At 46.7% G+C, this 15007-nt stretch overlaps 1 protein-coding gene and 1 long non-coding RNA gene across 9 annotated transcripts in view; one reads left to right on the forward strand and one right to left on the reverse strand.

Moving 5' to 3' along the window:
- CUX1 (cut like homeobox 1) overlaps positions 1 to 11752 on the reverse strand; it is a 275849-nt gene extending 264097 nt beyond the window's left edge. For all 8 annotated transcript variants that reach the window (XM_086763223.1, XM_086763224.1, XM_086763221.1 and 5 more), the window contains exon 1: positions 11616 to 11752. In XM_086763223.1, coding sequence (XP_086619349.1) covers positions 11616 to 11678 — 63 coding nt within the window. In that variant the 5' untranslated portion in view covers positions 11679 to 11752. The remainder of the gene's footprint in view (positions 1 to 11615) is intronic.
- Positions 11753 to 13523: 1771 nt separating this feature from the next.
- On the forward strand, positions 13524 to 14681 carry LOC147598371 (uncharacterized). Its single transcript, XR_015260668.1, has 3 exons — positions 13524 to 13664; positions 14043 to 14125; positions 14229 to 14681. It is a non-coding gene; the product is annotated as an uncharacterized LOC147598371 (long non-coding RNA).
- Positions 14682 to 15007: the final 326 nt, after the last annotated feature.

Raw genomic sequence — 15007 nt, forward strand, 5'->3', positions numbered from 1 at the left:
ATGAAAACTTCTTACCACTGAAATTAATTTCACAATTTGCTGGTGAAATGATTATAGCAAATAAACAGGGCGTAAAAACGCTATGATATATGACTGCATTTTACCATGACATATCTAGAAGTGAACAAGATAAAGAACAACGAATGCCCAAAAACAATAGAAGTAGGTGTGTTTCTTCAAAGTAAGCATGCCTGCTAGCTTACCAGCTTCCACTGAATCTGTCTGTACAAAACCACATCTCAGTTTGAAAATGAAAAATAATACATACATCCAACATTTCCTAACATCAGGAGGATCCACATCTGCTTATGTGCTCCAGAAGAAAGCCTCTAACAATACTGAACGCCTACCATCACCTTTCACCAGCAAGGATCCTAAAGGGTATGAGGAGTTCCAAACCCGTGAGACCAGAGACACAACCTTCAGCACAGCACCAGCAGCCAAGCACAGAAAGCACCTTTTACAGCACTGGCAGAGACCGCTCTGAACGACCAAGCAGAGCACGCTCCTGTCCCAGACTAACTTTTTAGCCCTTGCAGTGAAGTTAATTTTCAAAAAGATGGCACGAACAGCAGCTCTGGGGCATAGTAACCACTTTCTAAGATCCTGAAAACAATCTGAACTACTAAGTTCTTCTTCTAATCCTAGTTAAAGTAGGTTTTCACAGTTCCAATTTTAGACTTAAAAATCCTATTCACAGGACAGAAAATCCCAGATAGTGACATTAATCAAGTTTTACTTAGCTTTGAATATTAAAGAACTAACTATTCTCAGGATGTGCCAGGACATCTCAGATGCTAACAGATTTTAATTTATTATCTAAACCAAGCTGATCACAGCACAGTGTGTGTGCTCTTTTAATCGTTGGAGTTGTATTTAACATACTACCCCAAGGAAAAAAAAAAAACAAAACAAACACCACAACATACAGGTCTAGTTTCACGAGCCGATGGCACGGTGCACAGCAAAGTGCTCAGAAAGACAGAAACGAGTATCAGAAGTTGCACAGAAGAAAGCAGCTTTACAATACAACTTTCCAATCATGGGACTGACCAAAGCTCTGCCTGCACACACATAAAAACCTGAAACTAGCTCCTCCTCACAAGCACAGAAACAGCAAACAGCATTTTATACATAAAACTGAGAGCACAGCTTTGTAAGAGAATTTAATTTGATTCAAATCCTGATCTAAAACAAGGCAATAATTCCCAGTCCTGCAGGGGTTAAGGACCGTCAGGAACACAAACGGCACCCACAGCCTCCAAGGATCAAGATTCACACTAGAAAAGCTTTCTTCTTCAGGAAAGTATGCAAAATAAATGCTCACAGACCGACTCTTCCCTCCTTCCTATCTGCTTCACCAGGCACCTAACGTGCCTTGCACCCTGTGAAGCAAGAGCACAGCAGCCCCCTGAGTTTACCCCTACAAAGCAGCAAGTATCGACTCACTTTTAAAAGGAATGAAAAAAAGATATTCTGAGTTCAAGCAGTAACTGTGAGTATAAAGTACATTTGCTTGAGAGAAGGGGCAGGGCGTTGTGAACTGCAGTGGAGAGATGAGCTGCAGACATGATATTAGCAAGCTACCCTTTTCCAACATCTGAAGAATTTCGATAGCGAGACTCCATGCTAAGGAAAACACGCAGAAATCTACACGCAAAAGAAAACTAGAGCTCCTGAAAGAAAGAGGATAGAGGTGGAAAAAGGAAAGGGAGGAGTAATCAGTGTATTCACAACTGTTTTCTTTTTTATTTTTTAAATATATTAAACACTTCTTGCACTCACATAAAAGAAAGTAAGGTTACAATTGTGTAAGCAACTCTGCACAGAGTTTTCTCCACAGAAAATCAATTGCAAGACTACTGGCTCCTTGTTTTTAAATGTTTGATATTATCCCATCTCCACAATTAATATTAGAAAAGCAACTATGCTCATACCAGACATACCACACCAAAGTACAGTACTGTCAATATTAGCACGCACACACAAAAGTTGCAACGGAAAAACAGATATGTAGCTTGCTGACAAAATTAACATTATCATATTTCACATCATAGACAGAGTACATTTTATTTATGCCTGAAAATGGAGCTAACATCTTTAAGTGATAACGCGATACAAATTTAGTTTGACATGCACATGCAATAAAATGTGTAAATATACAATAAAAATAAAATGAAAAATAATTACAGACAAAACACAAGTATAAATTTTATGGCGTTGCTCTGGCAAGATTTGTATTTCACATCAATGAAACAACAAGAAAAAGAATTAACTTGATTAGAAACATGAGATAAAGGAAGAGACTGAGAAACCACGGGACTAGTACAGAGAGATGGATCTGTATTCACAGCTTCACCGTGGGCCAGGTTAGAGAAGGCAGCCACCTCCCACCCAAGCTCAGTCAGAACACTACGACTACGCATGTGTCAAAAATTAAGCACATGCGGTAATGCTTACTGGGTCAGGGCCTTTGTGCTGTGCTAAACAGGGATAAAGCTTATTCACCTTCGCAGAGTTCACCGAGCTGAGCACCGACCTACTCAGAGCAGCGGTGAGCAGGAGCTCAGCAACGGAGCGCAGCATCTCTCCAGCCTCATAGCTATTCAGGAAGCACATGCATATACAATGAGGAGGAGATCAATATTTCTGATGGCACAAGTAGGTATCTAAATCATAACCTCTAACCCCGCTGGCAGTCTTCACAGGCTATCAATACTTAAGACTACAAAACCTGAACAATCTGGATAAAAGATAAAAGTTGCTGTAAGAAAAGTTTCAAGCTATCCCATCATATGTCTTTGCCGAACAAAGAATTTCAGCCTTCAGTACGAGTCTAACACCTTATGTAAAAACTTCTCTGAACATATCCGCCTCTTCAGCCATTCGGGAGGCTCGCACGCTGCCATTCACCATCCTCAACCACCAAGCGTGGCTTGGACAAAAGCCCTGCTAGCAACTGAAGATCCTCCTTCACCTGAGCTGGTAGAGGCTGGCTTGTCTTTCTGAAACAGGGAGCCGTTTCAAACCTACCGCTGCAGCTAGCTGAGGACTGCAGTTTTAAATGATGCAACCACAAACTGTTGAATACTAACTTCAACATTCATATCACTGGGTGCCTACGTGTAAGTTTTAAGCAGCCTTCAATGTACAGAGAAATCTGAAGGGAAACTTAGTAAATTGCCTATCTTGCCTTCAAACAGTATACCAAAGAACATGGAGGTATGTTTTAAGGCAAGAGTGTGTGTATGTACAAATAACTCCAGATTACAACTCAATAACCATTTGCAGGAAACATTTTCTCCCTTCATTCTCTCTTCATGATTTGGTACCAATCATGAACAGCGTTCTTTCGGGATATCAAACTACCTGGTTCTTTCTTCACGTACATTTCTATAGACATCTCTTCCAGCAACAACCCTGAAAAGTACCTACACATCAGCAGTACTATATCCTCTGTTTAACCCGTTGAAAAAGAAAGCTACCAAAGGTGCAGAAAATGTAACAACTAAGTCTTATTTATCCACAGCACAGAATTAAGTAGTAGCAAGAGGAATAGTAAGTGCTAATTCACACTCAAAGTGCTCCCAAAGACAAGTCAGAAGCATTATCAATGCTTTCCAGATGGAGAAGCAAACCAGCAGACAGGCTCAGAGGCCCGAGCAGACCCGAGAACAGACAGGCATCAACTGCTAACAGGAAGACTGAAACTCCCAACTTATTTCAAAGTCACTACTACTTAGTAACTATCGCGCAAACTGCACCAATTAAAGGCTTTGTACATCAGTACCAGTCCCCCTAAGCATCACTGCCCAAAGTAAGTACTCACTGTGTATAGATTTTTGATGGGCTGACACATACCAGCGGAAGCTTACCATTCTAATTAGTGAAATATTTTGGTTTCCTTAAAATAATGGATCAGCAACACCATGTAACCTCAAATACCTAGCAGAGGTACCAGAGAGCAGAAGGAGTAAGACTTAAACCATCAAACTTCTATGCATTTCATCATCTGCAGCGCTACCTTTCATCCCTGCAGTTTAGTTTCTATAGGAAAAGTCAGGGCACTTCCATACAAAACATACGAACTTTTTGCATCTAAGATATATCTAGTTTGAGTCTTCATTTAAAAAAAAAAAAAGTCAAAAGCTATTAAATTGCCTTTTTTTTAAAGTAAGGATAATAAGAATGCTTCTACTATTCATAACACCTTAAAATACAATCCAAGTGGTTAAAAAGTTATTTAAGTCTATAAGAGGAATAGCAGCCCTATTTGTCACAAGACAACAGTAAAAATCCGTCAGTGTACTCTGAAGTCGTACTATCACCCTGGTATCTCACATGCAAATCCTCCCAGGATGCTTCCACAAGAACAGCTTGCTGTTAAACCCCAGGCGATCCTTTTATATGATCGGCACTGCAGGTGAGCTGGATTTGATGGCAACACTACAGCCAGGCATTTGCTGGGAGACCCTCCATACTCCCCAGCTGCACTGCCGAATATTTATATAAATTCTAAAATAAGCTCTCTTCTCCCAACTGCACTGCAATAAGAGTTCCATTTCCAAGTCCTAGGCTTAAGCTCACTCCTTAACTCCTTCCTCTCTTCACCACTTCCCTCTACCCCATCCTGCCCTTTAAACAGCATCACTTCCCCCACTCATTTTGCATTTTTACTTCCCTGCAGCATTGCTGTCCTCAGCTTGTCACATGCGAGCCACAGACTGAAGGCAACATGTCTCAGCGAGGAAAGACCTCTACAAGGTAAGCATCAGAAGCGACTCAGGCTCCCTGTACACACATGCACGCACCCCAAACCCATGAGAGCAATCCCACAGCGACATGGTAACGCAGCAGCACGGGACCATCCGACCTCCAGAGCTCAAGGGACACTATGAAATGTTAGCTGGAATTAGACCACAGTTCAGTCTCACCTGCATGCTCCTGTGTGATGCACGCCAAGGGCTCACCTGACCATTAGCCAAGCGCAAGACTACTGGATTCAATGAGATTAATGCAAAATTAGTCCAGCCATTTACCAATAATCTGGCTTAAATTTTCATATCCTCCACAGAACCTTGCAGTGGCATTTCCAGATGCTGTTATGTCCAAGCTTGCTTATTCACCAAGGTACATTTCAACACAACGAAGATAGGCACAACAGGATCTGCTCAGCTTTGATGTATGAGCTCCTCTGAAAAAGCCTCAGAGACAGCCCTGGCCTACACCCTCACATGCCTTAAAAAGCTCACAACCAGAAACACAAAGATATGGGGGAATTTAAAAGCATCGAAATGCGGCTTGAATATTTTTGTGCATCTGCTTTCAAGCTTTCTAAAGCTTTCCAGAGCAGATCACTGGGGGTCCACGCACCCGACCCGGAGGCAGAAGAGTGCCTCCTGCCCTCCCCACCTCGTGAAACAATCGCACAACTCCAGCCCTCACAGAAGCTTCCTTATTACCCCAACTGTCGACAAAGGCACTAAATTACTGCAAGGCAAGAAAGCAAGCGATTTGCCAGTAAGGCAAAAAGCTATTAGATAACATTAATCTGAAAGGCTCCAACTTCAAACCTACGTCTAGCGCAACACATCTGCACAGAGCCGTCGTGCCATCTCCCGGCTTTAGCACCTTCATACCGAGAAATATGTTTATTTATGCTAAATACCTACGTCTGCTGAGTCACAGAAGTGACCAAGTAACAGTGTAAGAACTGCTATATCCTGCGAGAGTCAAAACATGCGCACCATCAGGGAACCGTGGCAGATCTAGTACAAATTCTTTCCTGCCTACTGCTTTCCCAGAAATGCAAGTACTGTTCGACAACAAGGAAGACCACTGTCACATCCAACAACCTACACCCAGTATCTGCACACTTTGCGTTTAGTCTTTTATAAAAATAAATAAATAAATAAATAAATAAACCCACCCAAACAAACAAAAAAAAAAGTACTGCTGTTAACATTCAGTATCTCTCTGGATGTCTAAGCTCTTTGCAACCCAAACAAAGCTTCACATCTTCCTCCCTACTCCTTCATGCAATGCTAGAACATTGTCACTGTATTCTCAATCCAGAAAACGTCGTACTGTTATCACCTTGCCCATAAAGTACATGGGAAACAACCAAGCACAAAGACATGCAAGGAGTAACATGTAAAGAACACATGCAAGAGAAACCTGAATATACAAGATGGGAACTTACTACCCTGCTTACTTAAAAGGACTGCCACTCACCGAGCACTGCCTGCTTCGTGTCTTAAAAAATACTAAGCGTCCATGTGTAAATCTGTTCTCTAGCCAATAAATAAACTGCCTTTATTTTCAGCCTCAGTGTGATCAAATTGAAACTTTGGATTATGCATTTTTCTACATCCACTTTTGCATTACAAATCAGCTTGCAAATAAAGAATAATTGTTCACTGGAATTTTAGACTGCGTGTAATTTCTTCTGTAGCAAACGTTTCACCCATTACTTATTTGATATTGTTATACACAGCCAAGTAGTGCAACCTTTTTTCAAAAAAAAAATAAAAAAAACCCAACCATTACCATACTCCAAATCCTCACTACTGCATTTCTCAATACATTATCCAATTAACCACAAACTTGGCATGAGAGCAGAGCAATTGAAACACACACTAATTCTGCCATGTTTCAGATGGGCATTTGAGGAACACGAAAGAGGGCTAGAAAAGCTTTCAGAAATGTCTTTCCAAGGAATAGGATTCAAGGAATCCTATGAAAGCCAAATCCTCAAGCCAATATGCCAAGAGCCTTTCTTCCAGCATACCATGCATGTTAGATGCCCAGGGATGCCATCCTGATCACCACAAAAAGCCAAAGCCTTCCTGCTGCAAGGAGGCAGCGCCAGCTACCAGAGTGCCCGGGCAGCCGTGTCCTGGCTGTTACGCGCCTCTCAGCTCCCCCACTGCAGCTTCTTGAAGAACTACCAGGCTGCTCTCACTACAGATCTCTGACCAGCTGGGGAGGAGCAGAAACATATCTACAGGAGCTAGAAACTGTTTTTCTTTATATACTTTTAACTACGATTATAAATAGTAAAGCACTGTCTACTGGCAGGACAAAAACTGCAAGTCCTACAGTGACCTGCATGGATAAACAAAATTAAACACATAGACACAATCGCTAACTCTACTTCTGATGAAGTATGTTAACTCCCTCACTTAAAGCAAATCAGCTTGTGCGCTGGTACAACCAGATCCGATCAAAAAAAGATGCCAAGAACTCCACCTGCTTCTAATTAAATAGAAACGCTTCAGTCTTTAAAAGCTACTCATTACTACATCGTTTTTCCAGATTTTGTTACAAATTTTATAATGTTGCAAGATCAATGGTTTACCTTAAACAATTAGCCACAGTATGCACAGAACTAATACTCCATCCTTACTGTAATCATATATGATGCAATACCAGGATGCGATTTTAAAAACCAGAAACACAGGAGCAAGATTTGGCTTTAGATTTTGACTCCCTAGCTTGACAGTAACAAGTTACGCCGTTCTGCTCAAAAGCAATAAGAAACTGTATTTTTTACCAGTATTTGTGCCTGTCCTAAAAAGCTATGATGACATTTTGAGACTTGTGTTTATTGTCAAAATACTTCAACGCATAGTTCACTTATGTTTCAAATGGTATTAACTTCTTCCATTCATCCTGCAGATTCAGCTTAGATCTTAGAGCCAAGCTGGACTTACTCCTGCAACACTGCTGGTCAAAAGGATACAGCAGGACCAACTGTCTCCTCCGATAGAGATATACACACATATTCAGAAATATTAAGTAAAATCTTAAAGAGGACTGCATGCCGTGCCCACAGGAACACAACACTCCTTTTCCTGTTCTCCAGCAGAGTTGTTTTTTACGGTGAAGGTGACACCAAAAACTACAAACTCAAAACGGGACCATGCAGCAGCAGGTAACCTTCCCGTCAAGCCAATTCAGACCACACAGCTGCCTCCAAAGAGGAGATGCAGTTTTAACTTGAGGGCAACAGCGTTTCTCCAGTAATTTAATTTGCACTTATTGCCACAATATTCACTGTTCACAAGGACCTGTTTTCTCTATGCACTACGATTCCCTTGCCATCAGTTATCAAACACGGGTCCATCTTCAACCACATGGCAGTTTGATGCAGAAATGCTACACTAACTCCATTGTTTCTTTAGGAAATATAACTAACCTTAACTAGAGAAAAGGGTTAAGCATTCAGCTGCCTTTCAGGTACAGTCTCAAGCAAAGAGCCACGTTTGATACCTGCAGGAAACTGCTGGTTTTGCATCTCATATTCCATTTGTGAACAGACCTTTTTGTTCTTTAATCCAAGTTGTGAATTATTTAATCCTGCCTCCAACTCTTGAAATCTCTCTGCCTATAAACAAAAGGTTATTTAGTGAAAGGAAATAAATAATTGAAAGAGGCAGACCCTACAGTGTTCCTAGCTCTGTTTTTAATTAATATTGATACAATCTTGCGAAACCTGCTGCTTAATATTACAAGGCAGGTCGGAGATCGTCAACAGTTAACCATCTTCTTCTAACCGAACGCAGAAGAGGAAGTTGTGAGCAGACAGGGCGCATGTCGCTGCGCTGCCAGCGATACGAGACTGCACAGTCTCAGCTCCTTACAACTTTCTCATGCAGAAAAACGGTAGCTTCAAAGCCATCTAGACCCAGAGCTACAAGAGCTGGAGTTTACAGGGCACAGGTGGATCTGTGTTAAGCACAAATCCTTCAGGTTTTTGTCCCGCAACAGGGTAATGGAGCGCAGACGAAAGCATTTTTATTTTCTGTAATTCCACACTCGAAATACATTAGTACAAACTAATGACGGGGGAGGGAAGGAGGCATGGACAGTTCTGTAAGACTGAACTTCATACCCAGTTACAATAATTTTTATAGCATATTGCTTCATCTGCAAGTGGGAGTAAATATTACACTACCTCTTCGTGCAGATGGGCAGATAAAAAAATAAAAAGCTAATTTGAAACAAATTAACTGTTCTGCATATGGATGAAGGTACTCTCTACCCCTCTGGTCACTCCAGGACTCTCCACAGACAGGCTGTGTGCAAAGTTAATAAACTTTGCACTGCACACAGATTGCCCGCTCAACCTGCCAGAAGGTGAGCGGCCTCAATCTGCAACAGGTATAAATAATCACAAGTCCTCAAAAGCAGGTAATGAATATCGCTCAAACAACTTTAAGCTAGCGCTACCAGAATGCTTCAAAGGAGAACCTACAAGCTGTTCTAGTCAGACTGTCACATTCAGTCTGCAAAAAAGAGATTAAGGTTTGTACAGCGATACTCCACAACAGGTTTTACAGTATGCACAGAAATTAAATTACGATAAAAGCGAGCTATTTTTTACTAAAAACAGAATAGAACGATCTATCAAAATGCCATTTGGCTGCGTTCATTACATTTTAGAATTTAATTTACATGATAGATACTTTAGCATAATATGTTTTAATCAATAAGCATTTCTGAAGGCTTTATTTTTATAGGAAATATTTAGACTTCTTCACTGTTAACTGTAACACCACGGCAGTGATGTTAGGAGCGTTTATTTTCCTACGCTGAGCAAGTACAACCACACATACACAGAGGCAAAAGCAAAAGTCCACAATTAAAGATGTCAGACCTTGTTTAACTACATCTTAATTTAATCCATTTTATTTTATACAATTCTACATCTGGATCTCATTTTCTGTATTCCTGTAGGTATTGTGGGTCGCTATTAAGAACCCTTTCAAGTCAGCAAAGTTCAGCCAAGTCTACCTTAATCCAAAGCCTTTAAAAGAAACAATAAAACACGAAAGCGAGGTGGGGGGGAAGAAAAGCCTAAACCAAACCGCTACTTTACCCCACCTCCTCCCGCACCTGAAAGTCAGAAGGGACCAGCCTCCTACTACAGATCCTACGTAGCACTTCCCGTTTGGGGGGTTGCTGGGTTGGTTGGTTTGTTGGTTTTTGGTTGTTTTTTTTTGGTTTTTTTTGTTTTTTTTTTTAGCACCGCTGCCGCTAGCTCAGTCTCAGCGAGCCCCGCCGAGGGCAGGGCAGGGCGGTGGGCCCGTGTCCCCCTCCCCGGGTGCGTGTCCGTCCCCCCTCATCCCCTCACCTCCGTCGGGGCCGCGGCTCTGCCCAGCATCCAGGCACCGCACCTCCGGCTGCTGCAGGGGCTCCGGCCGGGCACCGCCGAGCCCGCCTCGTAGGGGGGCCAGGGTGGGCAGCCGCCGACTTTCGAGCCAATTTATTTCAACGGGAGGCACCGGAGGGTTTGAAGAGGCAGGGCAGCGCCTTCCTGCACCAATCAACTGGGAGAAACCGGCATGCTGCGACCCCATTCCGCGGCGGGAGCAGCACCAATTCACCGTCTGACAACCTCTCCCCCCCCTCCCCAGCCCGCCCTGGCCTTATCTATAGCCCAGCAATTATATTAAACAGTGGATCTGCAATTTCCTCAGGGCACGCACCCAAAGGGGGAAGGAAAGCCGGTTCGCGAGGAGTTTCCCTCGGAGGAAACAGGACTTCTAGGCTGCTAGGAGCCAGCACCGTAAAGCATCAATATTCCGCTCATCTGTCAGATCCCGGGCAGCGGGAGAGGCCGGAGAGCCCGTGAATTATGTAAGCGTGCCCTCCCGCCGCCGCCGCCGGCCATGCCCCGCCGGGCGGGACGACCCCGCGCCCTGCCCGTCCCTCACCGGCTGCCGGCCGGAGCCACCCCGCCCGGCGTTGTCCCCTCCTCCCCGTGCCCTCCCGCACACCCCCAGGGCCGCGCCGGGCGCTCGCCCCCTTCCCGCCCCGCGGGACCCCACCGCGGCTCCATCCCTCGCCCCCTCCCCAACCCCGGCGCTGCCCGCCAGCCGCGGCGCTCACACGGCGGCTGGAGCGCCGCGGGCCGGAGCCCCCTGCCCGCCGGCGGCGGAGGGGCCGGCACCCCGCGGCGAGGCGGCGGCCGGGCAGCGGCGGGGGAGCGCCCGCCTGGCCGGCACCACAGCGCCCCCAGCCCCCGCCGCTCCGCGCCTGCACGCCGAGCCGGGCCGGCTCCCTGCGCCCCCACACACACAAAGTCCCAGCACTCGGTAAACTTTCCCCGGCTCCCGGGGAGGAAAAGGCGGCGGGGAAGCGGCGGCGGGAAGGGGCAGGCGAAGGGGAAAGGAGGGAGGCAGGCGACGGGAGAGGAGCGGCCGCCGGTAGCCCCGCCGCCGCCCGTCGCCCCGGCCGCCCCGCAAGAGCCGCAGCCGCCGTGGAGGGGGGGGGGAACGGGAAGCGGGGAAGAGAGCAGCCCGGGACGGAGCGGGCGAAGCGGCAGCGGCCCCGGTAGCGCCGGCTCCGGCGCCATCTTGGGCTGATCGATGAATTGAACAAAGAGGATCAATTTCCGATGGGGCCGGTGATCAATGGCGGGGGGGGCGGAGGGAGCGGAGCGCAGCGGCCGGGCGGAGCGGGGGGTTCCCTTTAGGCGGCGCGGGCCGGCAGCGGGAGGAGGAGGGGGAGGCCGGGCCCGAGGGAAGGCGGAGAAGGGAAGGAGGGGAGAGGGGAGGGGGGGGTCCGGCGGCGCGGCCCGGCCGGTGCGGCGAGCGGGGGAGCCTGACCTGCAGCTGCTGTAAATCAAAGCGCTTCCAATATTGAAACATCGATCCCACATTGGCCGCCATCTTGAGACATATTGAGACAGAGTGAGCGGCTGATAGAGAGAGAGAGGGGCTGGAGTTCAGGAGCCGGGAGGGAGGGGGAGGGAGGGAGGGAGGGAGGGAGCCAGGCGGGAGGGGGGAGGAGGGGCGGGGGGGCAAGGGGGAGGGAGGCGGGCAGGGAGCGCCCAAATCCCGGCCTGGAGCCCGCGCCCGCCCGGAACACGGACTCAGCCCGTGCGCGTGCGGGGGGTGCGGGGGGGGGGAGGTGGGAGGGGGGCCGCGCCCGCGCGCACACAGAGCGGACACCCCCCGCTTCCACTTTGTGTGTGTGCGGGGCGGGGGGGGGTGTCACTGCCCGCACCGCGGAGCCTCCGCCGGTGCGCGGTCCCCCCCCCGCGGGTGCGGTGCGCTGGGGTGCGGGGGGGGGGGGGGGGGGGGGGGGGGCTGAGCATCGCGGGCGACAAACGGTTCCCGAAGGCGGCGGGAAGGCTTGTCGGCCCTCCCGGGGAGCCCGCGGTCTAAAATTAGCTGAGTGGAGAGAGTTTTGGGGAAACAACCATGAAAAAAAAAGTCCACTGGGGGCCGGCTGGCGGGCTGTGCGGGGCGGTGCGGGGCGGCGCGCGCTGCGGAAGGCATTTGTTTAAACGGAGACGGGCACCCACGGGGCTGGTGCCGCTGACCGCTGCCGTGGGGGGCACGGCTCGCGTGGAGGCTGGGAAAACCAGCTCACGGCTCCGCGCAGGATATCCATAGAAACGGAGATTAAAAGGATGAAATAACTTATTTTCTTCTAAACAATCGTGTTGCTATAAATACGAACGTTTTCCTTGTTCCCTTCCTGAAGAGCGCAGAATATTTTGCCAGGCTCATCTCTTAACAAAACGACGCGGCGCACACAAACGGTCTGCAGGCAGGTGACCCCCAGGAAAGCGTTCCCGAATCCCTGCCTGGGAAAGGGGCAAAACCGCCCTCCCTACCTGTCCCCCTCGAAATCGATAAAGCTGCACGGTATTTTTCCAAACACAGCTACTTTCAGTGGTTTGCACTTCAGCTGCAAAAAGCAAATCTATCTTCCTGCGGGTCAGTGAGTGAGCGTAGGTTTTCCCTCAAATTGTGTTTGATCGAGTGGATTTAGCGCTCGCTCAAGTTGGTGGGGTTGACCACCCGAAAATGGCCCCGTCTGTCTTTTGAGAAGTTAGGGCAGAGGCAGCGGCAGAGCGATTGCCACAGATTATTTCCCAATCTGCTGCCGTCCTCGTTTGGAGGAGCACCATTATCTCAGCCTCCGTTGCCACTTTTTGCTGAGGCTGCTGCTTACAAAGATACTAATTGCGATGGCGGGTTTTATGTTAATGGGTTCCGCGTAATGATCAGCCCAACAACTACGGACCTTCAAATTGTTAGTTGGCTGAACTGGGAATAAAACTAATGGCGTTCGGTTATGAAAATGTCAGGCCTGGTGAACCAGGTTGGGCGCTCAACGAGATTGAAATCCAGCAGCCTCCGCGCCGTGGGGCTGGACCCAGGGACGCCTTGTGAGAAGGAGACCCCTTTTCCTCCCAGGTGCCGGCCGTCGAGGCAGCGCGGCTCGGCGCTGGGACGGTGGCTGCGTGTCTGCGGCTGGGATGGCGTGGGGAGGCGTGGGGTGCCCGGCCGGGGTCCCCCCTGCCCCAGCTCAGGGTGCTGCTGAGTGGGAGCCGTCTGCAGGGATGGAGCCACGCGAGCCGCCGGATTCTGACTAACAACGTAACCAGTTTGGTAGCTCTAAAATAGGATTTTAATCCTGGGAAGCATCATTTCACATTCCAGTGATCTAATCAAAATCCCTTCCTCTAATCTCTCCATGGTCCCCCCTTTCTAGATGAAAGAGGCTGGAGTTCCTGCCTTCACCCTTTCTCCGCTGCCTCCCTGTTCTACCAGTCTGTTCTGTGTCCAGGCAACTGCAAAGAGACATTTCAAAGAGTCCTGCCGTGCCATGTAGATGTTTTCTCTTGTTAGTTTGGACTGCAGGTGTGTAAGCCTCAGGGATGAAGTATTGTGGCGCTGGTTTAGGTTCGGGGCATACAGTCCTAGTACAATAAATCACATGGTAACGCTCCGCTTTGAACGCGCGCGCACAGAAAAAAAAAGGAAAAGAAAAAAGCATCTGACCTGAATCATTTTCTAGAAACACATCTGGTTAGTTTTAAATTGAGTAATATTTTAAAATACATTTGGTAGGTATTAAATTACAGCGTTATATCTGGTAATATTTATGGTACTAATGTGTTAAGCAGAGGTTTATATCTGTCAAGAAATATGAATGATTGTCATATGGGGTAACAAATGTATCCTGATATAAATAATATTTTGTGATATTTTTAACATTATTGTAGTCTTTTTTTGCAGGAGTTACATCTTGTCACATTATTGCCAATTTGAAAGAAAAGCTCTATGGCTAGAGACCAAAGCTTTCAGCTATATAATTTTGAGTAAGTACAAACAGTACGGCTGATTTTAGGAAGTACTGAGAAACCTTAACTCTGCCGGAAGACAGACGCTGAGCCCCTATAATTCCTATTGTCTTCTGTGCAGGATCAAGCCCCTTATTTGCCATTTTGTGTGGCAGCAAGCCCAAGGAAATCTTGCTTGACAGCTCTGTTTTCTCCAAGTGCTGTGTTTCTTCAGGCTGGATTCTGCAAAGACCCTGCAGCGTAGAGAGCTCCTTGGAGCAAGCGATAATTTCCTTTGTGTTCCTGCTGAAACGTACCTGTGTACGACGGGAGAAGGATCTTGGAACATTTGCTGCGCCCTGGCAAGAAGATGGTTAGAATAAAGTTTCCTTGGATTATTGTGTTTTGAGAAATCAGTCTCATCTGTTCATTTGAGGAAGGTTTTCTTAAGGTTAGATTTGATCTGTGTAAATGCTAACTTCTTTCAACATGTGCTAATAGAGAACTGAACAAGTAAGTACAGTGGATTTGAAGTTTAAATCTAAAATGATGGCAGTAACGAATAATACTTCAGTAATGCTTGCTGCATCTGAAATATTTGTAAGCATGTTGTACAGATTTCTTTCTAATTTTCTCCCAGGTATAGTCATACAGGCAGTATTTTAGGAATTAGGCAAATAGCTCATTAATTTTTTTTTCCTATTAATGTCACTGTGTCATAAAATGTCACTAATACAGATATTTAATTAACACATTTGCACATTGGGCCATCAACAGCAATTGGTCTTGGTATGCTTTACATGTCGTCATCCAGAATACTGAAGAAAATGGCCCTTTATTGCGAGGGTCCCAAACTTGTCAGAAACAACTCATTGTCACAGCTGCTCCTCTGGGCAGCAGTCTGCATTTGTTAAGATATTT

This window comes from Chlamydotis macqueenii, chromosome 19 (assembly GCF_036417535.1).
Source record: "Chlamydotis macqueenii isolate bChlMac1 chromosome 19, bChlMac1.mat, whole genome shotgun sequence".
Lineage (NCBI taxonomy): Eukaryota > Metazoa > Chordata > Aves > Otidiformes > Otididae > Chlamydotis > Chlamydotis macqueenii.